The 15,573-nt window shown below is 38.0% G+C and overlaps 1 protein-coding gene across 2 annotated transcripts in view; it reads left to right on the top strand.

Moving 5' to 3' along the window:
- The window catches only part of LOC124718841 (cullin-2-like), a 114,721-nt gene that overhangs the window by 26,603 nt on the left and 72,545 nt on the right, over positions 1 to 15,573 (top strand). The window contains exon 3 of one of the 2 annotated variants that reach the window (XM_047244465.1): positions 8,290 to 8,439. In XM_047244465.1, the coding sequence (XP_047100421.1) occupies positions 8,290 to 8,439 (150 nt within the window). Of the gene's footprint in view, positions 1 to 8,289; positions 8,448 to 15,573 lie in introns of those variants that run through there. The other variant, XM_047244466.1, reaches the window with a different exon arrangement.

The following is a 15,573-nucleotide window of genomic DNA, read 5'->3' as shown; positions in this document are numbered from 1 at the left end:
GAGATGTCAGTCAAGGCGGAAGTACAGAGGCAAAGATGTTATTGAATGACAGGTGAGGTATGAGCGGTGGCTACTTGAAATTAGCAGAGGTTGAGGCCTGGTGGGTAACGGGAAGAGAGTATATATTGAGGCGCAAGTTCCTATCTCCGGAGTTCTGATAGGTTGGTGTCAGTGGGAAGTATCCAGATACCCCAGACGGTGTAACACTGTGCCGAGATGTGCTGGCCGTGCTCCAAGGCATGTTTAGCCACAGGGTGATCCTCATTACCAACAAACACTGTCTGCCTGTGTCCGTTCATGCGAATGGACAGTTTGTTGCTGGTCATTCCCACATAGAAAGCTTCACAGTGTAGGCAGGTCAGACTGAAGCAGCGCATGAAAATTTTTACAGAGACCAGAAATCGAACCCGGTCTCCTGCTTATTAGGGAGATGCACTAGTTCCTAAACCATGTTGGCACAGTGGTTCACACAACTGTACAGGTTATCCTGGTTCAACTCCCTCCTGAATCCAAATTGTCACTGCCACACCAGTGTCCCTTAAATTCTCTCTTACACACGAACAGAATTGCTGGGGCTCCCCATGTTCTGGAATAGCACCTCAGCATCGAACGTAAATGGGGAATCCAGCTTGAAACCCAGTTGCAACTACTTACACAAATGAAATGACGCAGTTTCAGGGACTTTACTGCCCGCGGCAAATCTGTCCGTGTGTAAGGGGGAATTTAAAGTACACTGGAACAGCAGTGAGAATTTGGATGAAATGACGCATACAAATATGACTTTATGTATATAGACTGAAGTGGAACATAAAATCAATCTGTACGAGACAAGTAGAGTCTCTGAAATTGTGTCATTTCATTTGTAGAAGTATCTGCTCCTGGGTTTCAGGCGGGACCCCCATTTGGTATTTTATGGGCTGTAAGACACACTTTTTTCTTTGAAAAATTGCCAAAAAATTCAGGTGCTTCTTATACTCGAAATTTATGTAAAAATGTCCAGTTTTTGATTTAAAATACCTGCCAGTCTTAAAAATGGCTGTATATTCGAAACCTGTCTGTATCTGGCAACACTGGATTCAACTGGCAGCAATGGTGCACCAATGCAACAAACATGAGTTGCAGGGATTCACAGGCTTGCTAACACTGTCTCCTTCCCACCCTGCCATCACAAATATGTTACTCCGTGTGTCTTGTGATGTGTCATTGCAGTCCACATTGCCAGTGAACGTGCTTTGACAGTGGTATATGTTATTGGTTTACAGTACAATAGTTTTATTAGTGGCTAGTTGGTATTCATATGATGCAGGCTATAAGTTGAAAGTAATGGCAGAACAACATGGAAACAGAGCAGCAGAAAAAACCATTCGTGATTCACAGACTAGTAAAGAACTTAAAAAAAATGTGAAAGACTGTGCAAATAGAGGACTTAATGCAAAATGGCCAAAACTAGATGATATATTGCAATGGATTCAAGGGCACTGTCAAAATGTCGTCGGAATTAATGCAAAAATGATTCAAATGCATGTTTGTAAGTAAGCGCTACAGTGAAACATTACATACTTTAAGGGTGTAACTGGTTGGTGCTGTAGGTTTATGAAGCATCACGGGCTTAGTATGTGAACCAAAACCAAAATATCTCGGAAAATGCCACAAGCGTATGAAGATAAAATATTATCTTTCCATCACTTTATTATTCACCATCAAAAGAAGGCCAGTGTGGAACTCGGCCAAGTAGCGAATATGGACGAAACTTCTGACATTTGATGTGCCGAGTAACAAAACTATTGCCATGAAAGGTGCTAAAACTTTAACTATAAAAACAAGTGGACATTAAAAATGCACTTCAGTGTTACCCTTTCATGTTGTACTAAACTTAATCCAATGATCATTTTCAAGTGCAAAACAATGCCAAAACCATCTGAAGTACTGCCATGTGTTGCTGCACACGTATGTGACAAGGTTTGGAAGGACGAGACTGGTATGAAATTATGTGTGAGATAAGGAAAGGTGCTTCATTGAAGAAGAGTTCTCTTATTGCACTAGATTAGTTCAGTGGTCATTTGAAAAATTCTGTGGAAGAGAAATTGAGACAGGAAGATACAAAGTTTGCTTCACAACTGCAACCTTTTGATGTCCAGATAAATAAACCATTTGAAGTGTATTTGAGAGAGGAATGGAACAAATGGATGATGGATGAAAACCAACATGAATTCAAGCTGAAAGGAACTTTAAAATGACCTACAATAAAAAGAGTGCCAATGAGTACAACAGTTGTGGTCTAGAGTGAGAGAAGACATTATTATGAATGGTGGGCTCCATGTGGTTCCCAAGTCGTGCAGTGACCGTAAACCATAAAATTACCAAATCTGCAGCAACCAGTCGTAAAATCATGTTTTATTTATTCAGTTTTGCAAATCGATTTCAATTGATTAACAGCCATCATCCGTGCTTTCAACCAACATGTAATCAGGGCACTTTTGCATATTGATTTCAACTGATTAACAGCCATCATCAGTACTTTCAACCAATATGTAATCAGGACACATATTGGTTGAAAGCACCGATGATGGCTGTTAATCAATTGAAATCGATTTGCAAAAGTGAATAAATGAAACATGATTTTGCGACTGGTTGCTGGATATTTGGTAATTTTAAGAAGACATTATTGTTAAATCTTTCAAGAAGTGCGACATAAGCAACGCTCCAATGGTAGTGAAGACTATATTATGTATGAAGAGGACAGCGATGACGGTGAAGAGGAGGAAGAAGAAGAAGAAGAAAGTTCAGATGATTGATTTCAGTGTTTTTAAAGGTCAGTTCAGTTTTATAAACAAATTTTTTGTTGTCTGTCTTTACAGTCTAATAATAAAAATTGTAAAGATGTTATTTTTTTAAAAATAATTTAAGATGCTTCATATAGTCCGTAACATCTTATAGTCTGTAAAATATGGTACGTACAATGCTGAGGCGCTATTTCATAACAGAGAGAGCCTCGGCAATTGTGTTCATGCGCAAGGAGGCATTGAAAGTAGACTGGTGCAGCAGTGAGAATTTGGATCAAGGAGGGAGGCACACCAGGGTAATCCGTGCAGTTGTGCGAACCACTGTGCCCGAGTTGGCATAGTGGCTAGCGCATCTGCCCAGTGAGCAGAAGACTGTGGTTCGATTCCTGGCATTGGTACAAATTTTCACACACTGCTTCAGTCTGTATACATAAAGTCATAACTGTTGTATGGATTATGAAATGCAGACAAATGGAAGTAAATAATTTACTTCTGCCTGATGCTTCTTGATAATGTAAAACAGTGGTGAAAGTAGCTAATTGCCAATATATTAGTGCGTGTTTCAAACATAAAACAGCTTCATTCAGGAAAGTTGAATCTTCATAGGCATACACTACAAAAGTGAGTTCATAATTTACAATGTTTTGCTTTCTAAAGTAATAGACCGGTTTCCTTTCAAAAATGTGTTATTTCTAGCTCAGATTTTACACTTTGGCCCACCCTAGGCCCTATTTCCTGATTGGAAACAAACCCTGCCCTGACTGATTATTTCCAGTAATGCACACATGACATACTTCACTATCAATCCAAGTTTTTATTCTGTTCAGTGATCTCGTTTGTGATTAGGATACTAGTTTTTGGCTGATGGAAATTGTGCACAGTATGTCCACATACATTAGCTTTATGAGCAAAATACAGTGGTCAAAATAAATGTTGCTTATTGGTTCATTGTCAATACTGGACATAACAGGAAACAAAATTGATTTTGTTCGGTCAGGTACAGTCATAAGAAAACAAAAATAAATATGCTTGTACTTGATAGACACAAAAAACTTTACATCTACACCTACATACATATTCCGCAATCCACCATACGGTGTGTGGCGGAGGGTACCTCGTACCACAACTAGCATTTTCTCTCCCTGTTCCACTGCCAAACAGAATGAGGGAAAAATGACTACCTATATGCCTCTGTACAAGCCCTAATCTCTCTTATCTTATCTTTGTGGTCTTTCCGCGAAATATAAGTTGGCGGCAGTAAAATTGTGCTGCAGTCAGCGTCAAATGCTGGTTCTCTAAATTTCCTCAGTAGCGATTCGCAAAAAGAACGCCTCCTTTCCTCTAGAGACTCCCACTCGAGTTCCTGAAGCATTTCCGTAACACTCGCGTGATGATCAAACCTACCAGTAACAAATCTAGCAGCCCGCCTCTGAATTGCTTCTATGTCCTCCCTCAGTCCAACCTGATAGGGATTCCAAACGCTCGAGCAGTACTCAAGAATAAGTCGTATTAGTGTTTCATAAGTGGTCTCCTGTACAGATAAACCACATCTTCCAAAAATTCTACCAATGAACCGAAGACGACTATCCGCCTTCCCCACAACTGCCATTACATGCTTGTCCCATTTCATATCGCTCTGCAATGTTACGCCCAAATATTTAATCGACGTGACTGCATCAAGCGCTACACTACTAATGGAGTATTCAAACATTACGCAATTCTTTTTCCTATTCATCTGCATTAATTTACATTTATCTATATTTAGAGTTAGCTGCCATTCTTTACACCAATCACAAATCCTGTCCAAGTCATCTTGTATCCTCCTACAGTCACTCGACGACAACACCTTCCCATACACCACAGCATCATCAGCAAACAGCCACACATTGCTATCCACCCTATCCAAAAGATCATTTATGTAGATAGAAAACAACAGCGGACCTACCACACTTCCTTGGGGCACTCCAGACGATACCCTCACCTCCGATGAACACTCACCATCGAGGACAACGTACTGGGTTCTATTACTTAAGAAGTCTTCGAGCCACTCACATATTTGGGAACCAATCCCATATGCTCGTACCTTAGTTAGGAGGCTGCAGTGGGGCACTGAGTCGAACACTTTCCGGAAGTCAAGGAGTATGGCATCTGTCTGATACCCTTCATCCATGGTTCGCAAGATATCATGTGAAAAAAGGGCGAGTTGCGTTTCGCAGGAGTGAAGCTTTCTAAAGCCGTGCTGTTGCATGGACAGCAACTTCTCTGTCTGAAGGAAATTAATTATAGTCGAATTGAGAATATGTTCGATAATCCTGCAACAAACCGATGTTAAGGATATTGGTCTGTAATTTTGAGGATCCGTCCTTCTACCCTTCTTATATACAGGCGCACCTGCACTTTTTTCCAGTCGCTCAGGACTTTACGTTGGGCAAGAGATTCGCGATAAATGCAAGCTAAGTAAGGAGCCAGTGCAGTAGAGTACTCTCTGTAAAACCGAATTGGAATCCCATCAGGACCTGGCGATTTATTTATTTTCAACCCATTTAGCTGTTTCACAACCCCAAGGATGTCTATCACTATGTCCTCCATACGGGAATCTGTACAAGACTCAAATGGCGGTATGTTTGTACGATCCTCCTGCGTGAAAGATTTCTCAAATGCTAAATTTAAAATTTCAGCTTTCGTTTTGCTGTCTTCCGTTGCCAGGCCAGACTGATCAGTGAGGGACTGGATGGAAGCCTTCGACCCGCTTACCGATTTTACGTAAAACCAGAATTTCCTTGGGTTTTCAGCAAGATCTTTTGCTAAGGTATGACGGTGGTAGTGGTTGTATGCTTCGCGCATCGCTCCTTGTACAGAAGATTCCATCGCAAACACTACAGTTTCATCATCATCTTGCAATATTGAAGACATTTTTGAATGCAGTTGGGCATTCTCTCTATCAAATTGTCCAGATAAGCCTTTGAGACTTGTCCCATTCCTCCACAGTGGCCTCTCTTGTGCCCTGTACAGTCTCTTGCAGGAACGGACGGTTGCGACTACTCGTTTTAGCACGGCCCGTGCATTCTCGATGCAGTTGAGATTAAGAGAATATGGAGGCCGTTCCATCTGACTGATTCTATGCCATTTTAGGAAAGTATTCACAAGATTGTGTCGACGGTGGCTCACATTGTCGTCCGTCAGCGTGAAATTCACTCCAATATGTCCACCAAATATGTTCTGTATCACTTGTGTGTTAATTACTGCAGGTAGCTTGTCATGTTTTCGTGTGGCAAGCACTTCCGTTCTCCGCATCCTGCTGAGGTGTTGTGATGCACACGTAACTATAACAAGTATTTTCCACAAATAACGTAGTAAAACACTTTTCGCTTCACCAGAACAGAGTGTAGTAAAGTGTTTTACTAAGTTATTTGTGGAAAATACTTGTTACAGTTACGTGTGCATCACAACACCTCAGCAGGATGCGGAGAATGGAAGTGCTTGCCACACGAAAACATGAAAAGCTACCTGCAGTAATTAACACACAAGTGATCCAGAAAATTCATGCGCACCAAATGTAAAGAATAAATAAAAACGAAAACCCACTGATGATGGCACAGTGGTGCCAAAACATGTTTGGGTACTGAGAAAAACAGTGTTTTGCATAACTGGCGGACCTCACATCCAACAATTTTAATTGCAAACACGGCCAATACAAGGAGCTGCAAATCAAAATGATGGTTAAAAAATAATGCGAATGTACTAAATTTCTGTTTTTAGCACACACAAGTTTTTAAGAATAACTCTCTGGCACTCAGTTGCAAAACTAAACCATCAATTTACCTGGAGCTGAATTAGAGGTAACACGAGTTGTTTGTGTAATTATTTAATGTTTATTGTCTCCTTTGAAATCCCTCATGTAAACGGCAAATGTCAAATTACATGAAGATTTACGGACTGAAAATTCATTCTTATAACTGCCATTCTTCAGTGTTACCGCATTAAGAACACACAAGAAATAAAGACAGTATGAATAATAAAAATCTGAAAACATACATGTCTTTTGAAACATCATGATGTCACAGTCGACATTCTCAGTGTTAGAAGTGTCTTCAGTTTCTTCTCTGAGATTTCTGTAGCACATCTAATAAACAGAAGGTGTAAATTTCATAAAGGTTGTATTATCATCAGTTTTTACTTTTTCATTTTCCTCAAAGCAGGGTATTTGGTTGTAATGATAGTATTAAGACCTTTTTATTTTCCCCATTTTCTATAGCCACTTCAATAAAAGTAAATTCCACACACACACACACACACACACACACACACACATACACATACACATACACACACAGAAAGCAGTAAAATGGAAGCTGAAACATGAGCCTTACACACTCTTTCTGCTTACCTGTTCACACATTTATTATTAGAAACATTATATTTATGTTAGTAAATTCCTTAAAGATCTCAGTCCTCATTTTGATGGCTGTGTGGGTGTTCTTTACTCTTCTCTTATTTGTAAGTTCAGTGCATTGCCCAGTCAAGAAACTACTTGTGCCCTGATGTCAATCATAGCAATAGTTGCAATGTATGAGGAGAGTGTGTGAGAAAATTATGTTCAATTTCTTCATACTGTCTCTGTCTCGCCATGTACAGTCATGTCCACTGTCAAAGTCTTAGTTTGCTATTTACGCACATCGTTGTTCAATATCATGGAGCTTCTTTGAGGGAGTCATTCCTTTAGAGGTGGAAATATGTTCCATTCCACTCTTGCTCAAAATTAAATTCTTCAGTTTTGCTTTTTTTTTTTCATTCATAAATATTTGTTTTTATTTTCTGATTCCCACTACCAACATCACTAGCTTTCTTAGCTCAAACATTAAGTAAATTAGCCATACTGCAGCCACTACCAGAACAACATGAACAGCCTTTTACTGCCACAAAAATATGGTTGTGCCCTGTCAGTTTGTCAGGTACGTGTTCTGCTTGATGGCAGAATGTTGAAATCTTGCACTTCAAAGCAAACTTCATTTGCTTTTTGTTATTAAAAATACTGTGTGCAGAATTGAAATTTTGTACATATCAGTGTTCATTTCAATAGAACATGTGACAGTGATTATTTGTGGTAGATTTTAGTTAATACAAATAGATTTTAGTTAATAATAAAGGAGCAACATGTGATAGCATCCCTAATAATATTTCTGCACAATAATAGTATCCACAGGCACAACTATCACAGATGTGACATCCACATTATGGATGTCAACTCGTATTGCTTGTTCCCTACTACTTCATATATCATAACATGTAGTGTGTGTAACAATATTTGTTGTGATGTAATGTGATAACGCCCTAGGGGGCAAACTTGTCAATTGGTAATAGTGAAATAAATTGTTTATTTTGAAACAAAAGAACAGGCTGCACTGGAAAATGACTTCTTCTAACAAATTTAAATAAAAAAAAATTAAATACTAATGTGGCTAAATTTATATGAGTTGACTGATAAGTGAATAATAATTGCTTTCAGGCATGGGAATTTTACAATACGGGCGTGAGTTACTTAAACCAGCTGTTTCGATACCTGAACCAGCAACATATCCAGAAGAGGCGTGCAGTTGAGCCGGATCTCATGTATTCCTCTGATGCCGACCTCACACAGCTGGAGTGTCCGCTGGAGGTCAGTAGGTTGGTTGGCTTTTAACATTTGTGCTATTTACCTGTCCCTAACACCATAACTCACAGAATTTCTGTTTGGTGTGATGCTTTAGATGTGGGGTAAATGTAAGTTAATGTGTACGCGTGTAGAAACATTGCTTTAATATTCGAATGTAACATTAATGGTATGTTGCTAGAGTCTATCTTGTTGATTACGAAACAAGGTATAATGTTATAAAATTATGTGAATGGAATGAGCGCCTGAAGTCAGTTGTAGGAAAGGAAATGCTTATTATGTCTGGATTTGTGTTATGCGGACGTTGTTTTCGTGTTAATCTCCATCCTGGAACCTCGCCCATATCCTTTATTCACAGTTGCGCCCAAATTGAATACTTTTGCTAAAATACCAATAATTACCAAGTTGTACTTCATAATGTGGATTCACTGTTATTAATTGTATTCAGGTAATGCATATGAGCTCTGCTCACTACATTATCTCACTCATCACTACATTCCTGCTGCTATCCATCTTATTCCCATTATCCTCCCTTATTATTTTTTACTCCTATGGAAGCACATTATTACAGAGCCTCCATCCATCCAACCACCCAGCGGCGGCCAGCACACTCGGCCCACACGTCGCAGTGTTTATACTCGACAGGTGGTCTCAGCTCTCTTAGACTGCAGGGGTGTGTGTGTGTGTGTGTATGTGTGTGTGTGTGTGTCTACTGCTGACAGAGGCCTTAATGGCCGAAAGCTTTAATTGTGTGAATCTTTTTATTATGCCTATCGCGACTCAGCATTTCCGTTATATGGTGAGTAGCATCTTCCCTTCTCTAGTATTGTTATTAATAGTACCTATATCACTGCTTGAGTACAATATTAATTCTTTTCTGTCCTGTTTGTCCAGTAATGATTGGTTTAAACAGTTGTATGTAATCCTCTCCCTTCCTCACACTCCCTTTGGCTCATCCAATAGCTCATCTCTCAACTTGTGCCCATCTTGGAATCTGGCTAACTGTATCATCTTTCATTCTTTGTTATGTTCACATTTACTGTTACTATATTCTGTCACCATTATTCTTAAGATAAACCTTTGAATTCTGATTATGATTCACATTAGTTGAATTTCTATCTTGGCACGAGTGGGAATACTCTCTCAAATGTCCTTTCTGTGTTACCTGTATTTTATTTTCATTTGGTATCACACTGCTAGTTGGATTTCCGTTGATTTCCTTATCCCTGTTACATCCTTTGGGAGGCTGCAATTGTTTTTTATTCTCATTTTTCATCTTTTGTTGCATTTTTGTCATAAATAATCTGATATTGCTGACACTTTAGTGCTTTCTCCTTGTAATAGCTTCTTCTTTATATTAAAAAATAGCCTACTGGTACCTGCTTCCTCTAATCATATTCCCATATTGGCACATCCCCATATTTTAATTTGACTAAATGCCACACTAAAAATTGTCAGAAACCTACACACTCTGGGTGGTAAGGTGTGTAAACATGCAGCTCCAACCTTAGCTTACACTGAGCTCCTTCTGACCAATAATTAATTTTAAACTGTCTCTCCAATTCACTATAGATCAGGGGTTTTCAAACTGTGCATGGTGGCTGCCAGGGATGTCACGGCTGTACAATAGGGGCACCACGGTGGTTTTATAAAAATAATAGTTTGGTTTATTGGTTTTCTGAGTAAGCAAACAATGCGTGCTGTATTAGTGGTATGTGGTGGACCTACAAGTAACTATCAATACTGTAGCACCTTATAGATGGCAGTCTAGTATTATGAAAGGAAGAGTTGGATGATAAAGATACTGGTTACTTTCTCTCTGCTCTTTGCACAGTGTTATAAGACTATGTTTTTCGGTTGAGTGAAGGATGGAAGTCTGTGTTTGTGGCTCATTTAACCGAACTCAGAGATTACTTTCTGAAGTATTTTCCAGAAGTTGATTGCTTTGCAACATTTAGCAGACATCAACAGGAAAAACAGATCACAAAAGAATATGAAGTTTTGCTGAGATGTGAAGAACTGGTGATGAAGAAGCAGTCTCATCCTTCCCATTGATTTTGTTGCAAGAATAAGATTTAATAACATCATATTGACTAAAATGGGTTATGTCAGCAGTTAATTAAAAAACAACTCTTATTAATTTTTTGGAAACGTAAGATTATTTACCCCACATTTCAAGTGGCTGTGGGTGCTTTATGTTCAAAATTCATCACAATGTAACATCCCCAGTGGAGTGCTTCACCCTGTAAATGACTATTTACAAAGTGAATCCTCCACAAATCATTCAGGAAAGGCTCCCTTAAAGTATTTAAGTAAAATTATGGGATGTTCCTCCATTCGGCTTAAATGTGGAGAATCCGTGCACTACACTTTTCCCTTCTCAAACTTTATTTCCTTCCATAGACTCTCTTTGTGTTCCAGTATATATTTTTTGACTTACACCTTCTTATATTTAAGTTTGATTGCCAGGCCAATTGCATCACTCCCTGTCAACAACTGAATAAAATGCTCTGTAAGGTTCTTACCAATTTTATTATCTTCTGGATTCATTAATGATTGTACTAAATGTCCTACACACTCAGATGCCATAATATGAGCATAAGTTTTTCTTTTATCAAAGTTTTCAACTTGATTGTGTCATCCTTGAATTATATCCGTATCATGGTCTCTCTTACCTAGTCTAACCGTGTTCTTCTCAACAATATGTAAAGGAGAGATTGTTACTCAGCATATAGAGGAGACGTTGAGTCACAGACAGGCACAGTGAAAAAAGACTGCTAAAATTTTAAAACTTTCACACAAAGTCTTTCCTCTGCAATAGAAAACAAACACACTCTCACTTGGGGGAGGACTTCGAAAGCTTTAATATTTTAGCAGCAGTCTTTTTAATTGTGTGTTTCTGCAACTCAATGCGTTCTCTATATGGTGATTCATATCGTTATTATTCCATCCTGGACTTCGCATTATGTGACTTCTTCACTGTCAGTCTTGCTGTTATGCCAACTGAAATATATCACAGTCAACTTGTCTTAACGGTTTTTGGCCATAAATCATGAATTTCCTCCACTTCTTTGAAAATTATATCTTCAATAGTTTCCAATCACACATCAAAACTTTACCATCGTAGTAATATTGTCTACTTGTATATCTTCTTAGACAGCTTGACCCTCCATCTGAGTCTTAGTGTCTTCTAGACATGGCTCAAGACTCTCAAACCTAGTATTTACTTAACCCTTCTGGAACCTGAATTTTTTCTGGAGGAAGGAAAATTTTTCTTTGTGTGGCAATGCTCTTGGGTGAATTTTTAAAATGATTTTAGATGCAAGATTTACACAAAAATATGTACCCAATTTTAAAACATACTCTGTACACTCGGCTTCATTTTGTGGACTGAAATAACTAATTATGAAATATTTTCTTTTGTAATAAATAGAAAAATAATAATTCAGTAATTACCGTGCAAAATAGCAAACCAACCACATCCATATATTGTGGTGGTCACAAGCTGCTGTGCACTGCCTTACTGACTTGCTTAATATTTTCGTAGTGATGCCCAACAGTTTGCAGCACATTCACAAATGTGTACCTCAGGTTTCAATTGAGGAAAAATACCTGTACTGGAGCTAAAACATAGTAAAAGTTAGAGTGCACAATTGTAGCCAGAGGATCTGAAAGGATTTAAGTTTGAAATTGATCCATTCTACTTTGAAATGTATTAAATTGCCTTTGGTGGCACTCAACCACATGAAATATTAGCTTCCATGCTTTGCCTTCATCAACAACTGCCATTAGCAATATTTGGTAACTTTGTAGTCTCATAAAATTAATTAATCTAACAGAACACGAAATTTTTGAAACTACACATGGGAATACAGTCGGTTCTCAATTGCAGTCATATAGTGCTTACTGTACACAGATCATACATTTACTTTGTTCCGGTACACTGCCAATCCTGTAAATGAAATAGAACCCACCGGTTGATAATTCTGGAACAGGTCCCTACGGTTGTCATCGTAGCGACTGCACTGCTCGACGTTGGTGCCCCTGATGACAGCCCGTGGCGGCAGGACCCCCAAGTGCAGCCACTGAAATGTGTAGCAGTTGACACGACGTATAGGAGTTGTAGGTAAAGTTGCAATCTCAGCACACCCAAGTTTCATTACCAAATAGGAGAAGATAGGTGCACCTCTTTTTTTATGTACTTCCTCACAAGTTATGCTGTCTTATGTGTTCTTTTCTTCCTGCTCTGTTTTCTTTCTTCTATTGGTGCACTGCATTTCTGTTATGTTACACTAAAGGAAAAAATATTCTCTTTCTGTTATTCTCTATTTCATTCAATGTTTTGTTCAAATTTGCGTATTAAAGCTTTCTCCTTTCACCCCACCTTCTTCTTCAAAACATTTAGTGTAAAAGCAAGATCTTAACATGGCCACAAAAGAGCTCTTAGTGACTCTTGTATACATCTGTTGCTTTATTCCAAAGGACTGAAAATGTACTTCAGACAGTGGAAAATCCACACTGGAATATCAACAGTATTATGAAAAGGATAGAGTGCTACTCATTGTTAAGATGACACACTGAGTAACAATCTATATTTTTCGTAATAATGTTGAAAATACACTTGTTTGTATTTGGTTTTTTGGACTTCCAGTGCAAAGTTCTTAATGAACATTGCCACATGCTCATTACTTCTTGACCCTCACAACTCTGGGTACTCTTCCCTACATAAATACACAGAAAAATTAAAGAAGTTTTATAGTAGCATTCATTCTTTTTAGTCCATTTCTTCAAAATGCATTAGACTTGAGATGTTAGAGAAAAAACAGTGGCCTGTTGCATTTATTTCAAAGTTTGAACAAAACTATTACAAGAATCGTGTACCATCCATCATGTCAGTAATTAAAACTTCCCACTATTTCAATTAAATTTCTCTTTCTATTATGGTAGTCAATACTGACAAGCAGAGATCCCAGTGTTGGGATTGATATTTTGAAACCATCCGTTTGGTATTGCAGGTATCACACTCTGCAGCCATTGAGCCTGGTGATCTCTCATTTCCAAATAATTGATGAAAAAAATCGGAAATTCCCATGAGGCTCTACAGTTTTACACAGATGGGTTGCAAAGTATAGTGTAGTACAAGCCTTATAGGTAGGAGATTGTGGGTTCAAATCTCATTAGCTGCTTTGAATTTTTTTATTTTTAAATCTTTATCAAAATGACTTTGATCATTATTTTTATTCAGTTAAGAGGTTTAAATGTATTTTTTTTTAAATTTATATGCCTTTTACATGTCTTATTAATCACTGATCTAACTTTTCTAGTTGTTCTCATTTTTTTCTTCCTATAATTCTTTTTCCACTTGGAATCTTTGTGCATGTGATCTTAATTATTTACATGCAGTAACATCAGTTTCATTTCTTCTGTTTCATCATCACACATTTTAGTTTTTGATAATGCATTCATTATTTCTATTCCTCATTTTGCTTGAATTCGATTTTTCTAATAGAGTAATCCCTTCTTTCGTTCAAATCTTCATCTGCGTTATTTTGTCCTTAGTGCAATAAGAATTTATGATTTAAATGCTTATACGATGATACCGACCGAGATGGTGTACTTCTTTTAACAAAAATTACATTCTGATGCCATTGCATATATAAATAGATTATTTTGTCTGTTGCTTTTAATCAATAGGCTGGCATTTTTAGATGTTTAAATATTTTGATAAATATAAAAAATAATTATATAATTAAATTCAGGTTCACAAAGATTCGAACTGGGAAAAAGAATGAGAGAAAGAAGAAATGAGAAAAATTGAAAAAGTTACTATGGTGATGAAAATAAAGCAAGAAAGGAATAAAAATTTTAAAAGATACAATTAAATCCATTAATTGAATGAAAATAATTATCAAAGCCATTTCGATAAACATTTACAAGTGAAAAATTTCAAAGTAAGGTAGAACCCCTCTAATCCAACCTTGGATGATCCGTCACTCCGGTTAGTCCGACCATGCTCAGGCTCGCGAGCCTGTGCCGACTTATCACTGACTGGACGCCTGTCGGGCCATTGTTGCGGTGTCTATTGCTGTGCATATTGTTATACTGTATGTTATTGTGCAGTTTTATCTTTTGTTGGAATTAAAAAATGTTGTTCTTTGCTTTATTCCGTGTTCTCTACAGTACTTATTACTGTAGATTCATTGTGTGTACACTTGTCTGTTTTTCAACATGTATGGATCCAAACATGAACATGTAACTCTTTCACTAAATGAAAAATTGGCAGTGCTACAAAGACTGGCAGAAGGAGAATCGCTCCAAAAAATTACAAGGGAACTGAATGTAGGTGTTAACGACAGTTAAGGATTGGAGGAAGAATCGGAAAGACATTGAATCCTATACAGTGACGATTGATGGTGAAAACACTCTGAAGAATTTCAAAACATTAAAAAAGCCTAAACTTGATCTGCTTGATAACGCATTGTGGATGTGGTTTTGTCTAGAAAGAAGGAAAGGAACTCCAATATCCGGGCCAATTCCCAAAGAAAAAGCGATAGTTTTGTACAAAAAACTGGAAGCTGAAAGTAAGTTTGCTGCCAGTGAAGGCTGGATTAATCATTGGAAAACTCGTCATGGTGTCCGATTTGTTTCTATTTCCAGTGAAATCTCCCGATGCCGCAGCTGCTAAGGAGTTTTCTGTTAAGTTTCAAGAAATTGTAGAAGAAAATGAACTGTTACCATGCCAAGTGTATAACATCGACGAGACAGGGATGAACTTTAAAATGTTGCCAACAAAAACACTCGCAGCTTCAAATGAAGCCGTGGTAGGAACAAAACTTATAAAAGATAGAATAACAGTCATTCCTTGTAGCGACGCAGATGGTACCCACAAGCTCCCCTTGCTCGTCATTGGCAAATCTAAGAAGCCAAGGGCATTCAAAATATAAACTTATCTTCCTTGCCGGTTTATTACCGCTATCAAAAATCTGCTTGGATGGACTGCAACCTTTTTAATCCTGGTTTTTTGACGAGTTTGTCCCATCGGTCGAAAAAGACTTGAAGCAAAAAAATCTGCCTGTTCGTGCTCTACTGCTGTTGGATAACGCACCATCACATCCATCTGAGGGGACATAAAAGATCTCT

The sequence above is a fragment of the Schistocerca piceifrons genome, chromosome 10 (genome assembly GCF_021461385.2).
Source record: "Schistocerca piceifrons isolate TAMUIC-IGC-003096 chromosome 10, iqSchPice1.1, whole genome shotgun sequence".
NCBI classification, from domain to species: Eukaryota; Metazoa; Arthropoda; class Insecta; order Orthoptera; family Acrididae; genus Schistocerca; species Schistocerca piceifrons.
This window is presented reverse-complemented; position numbering and strand designations above follow the sequence as displayed.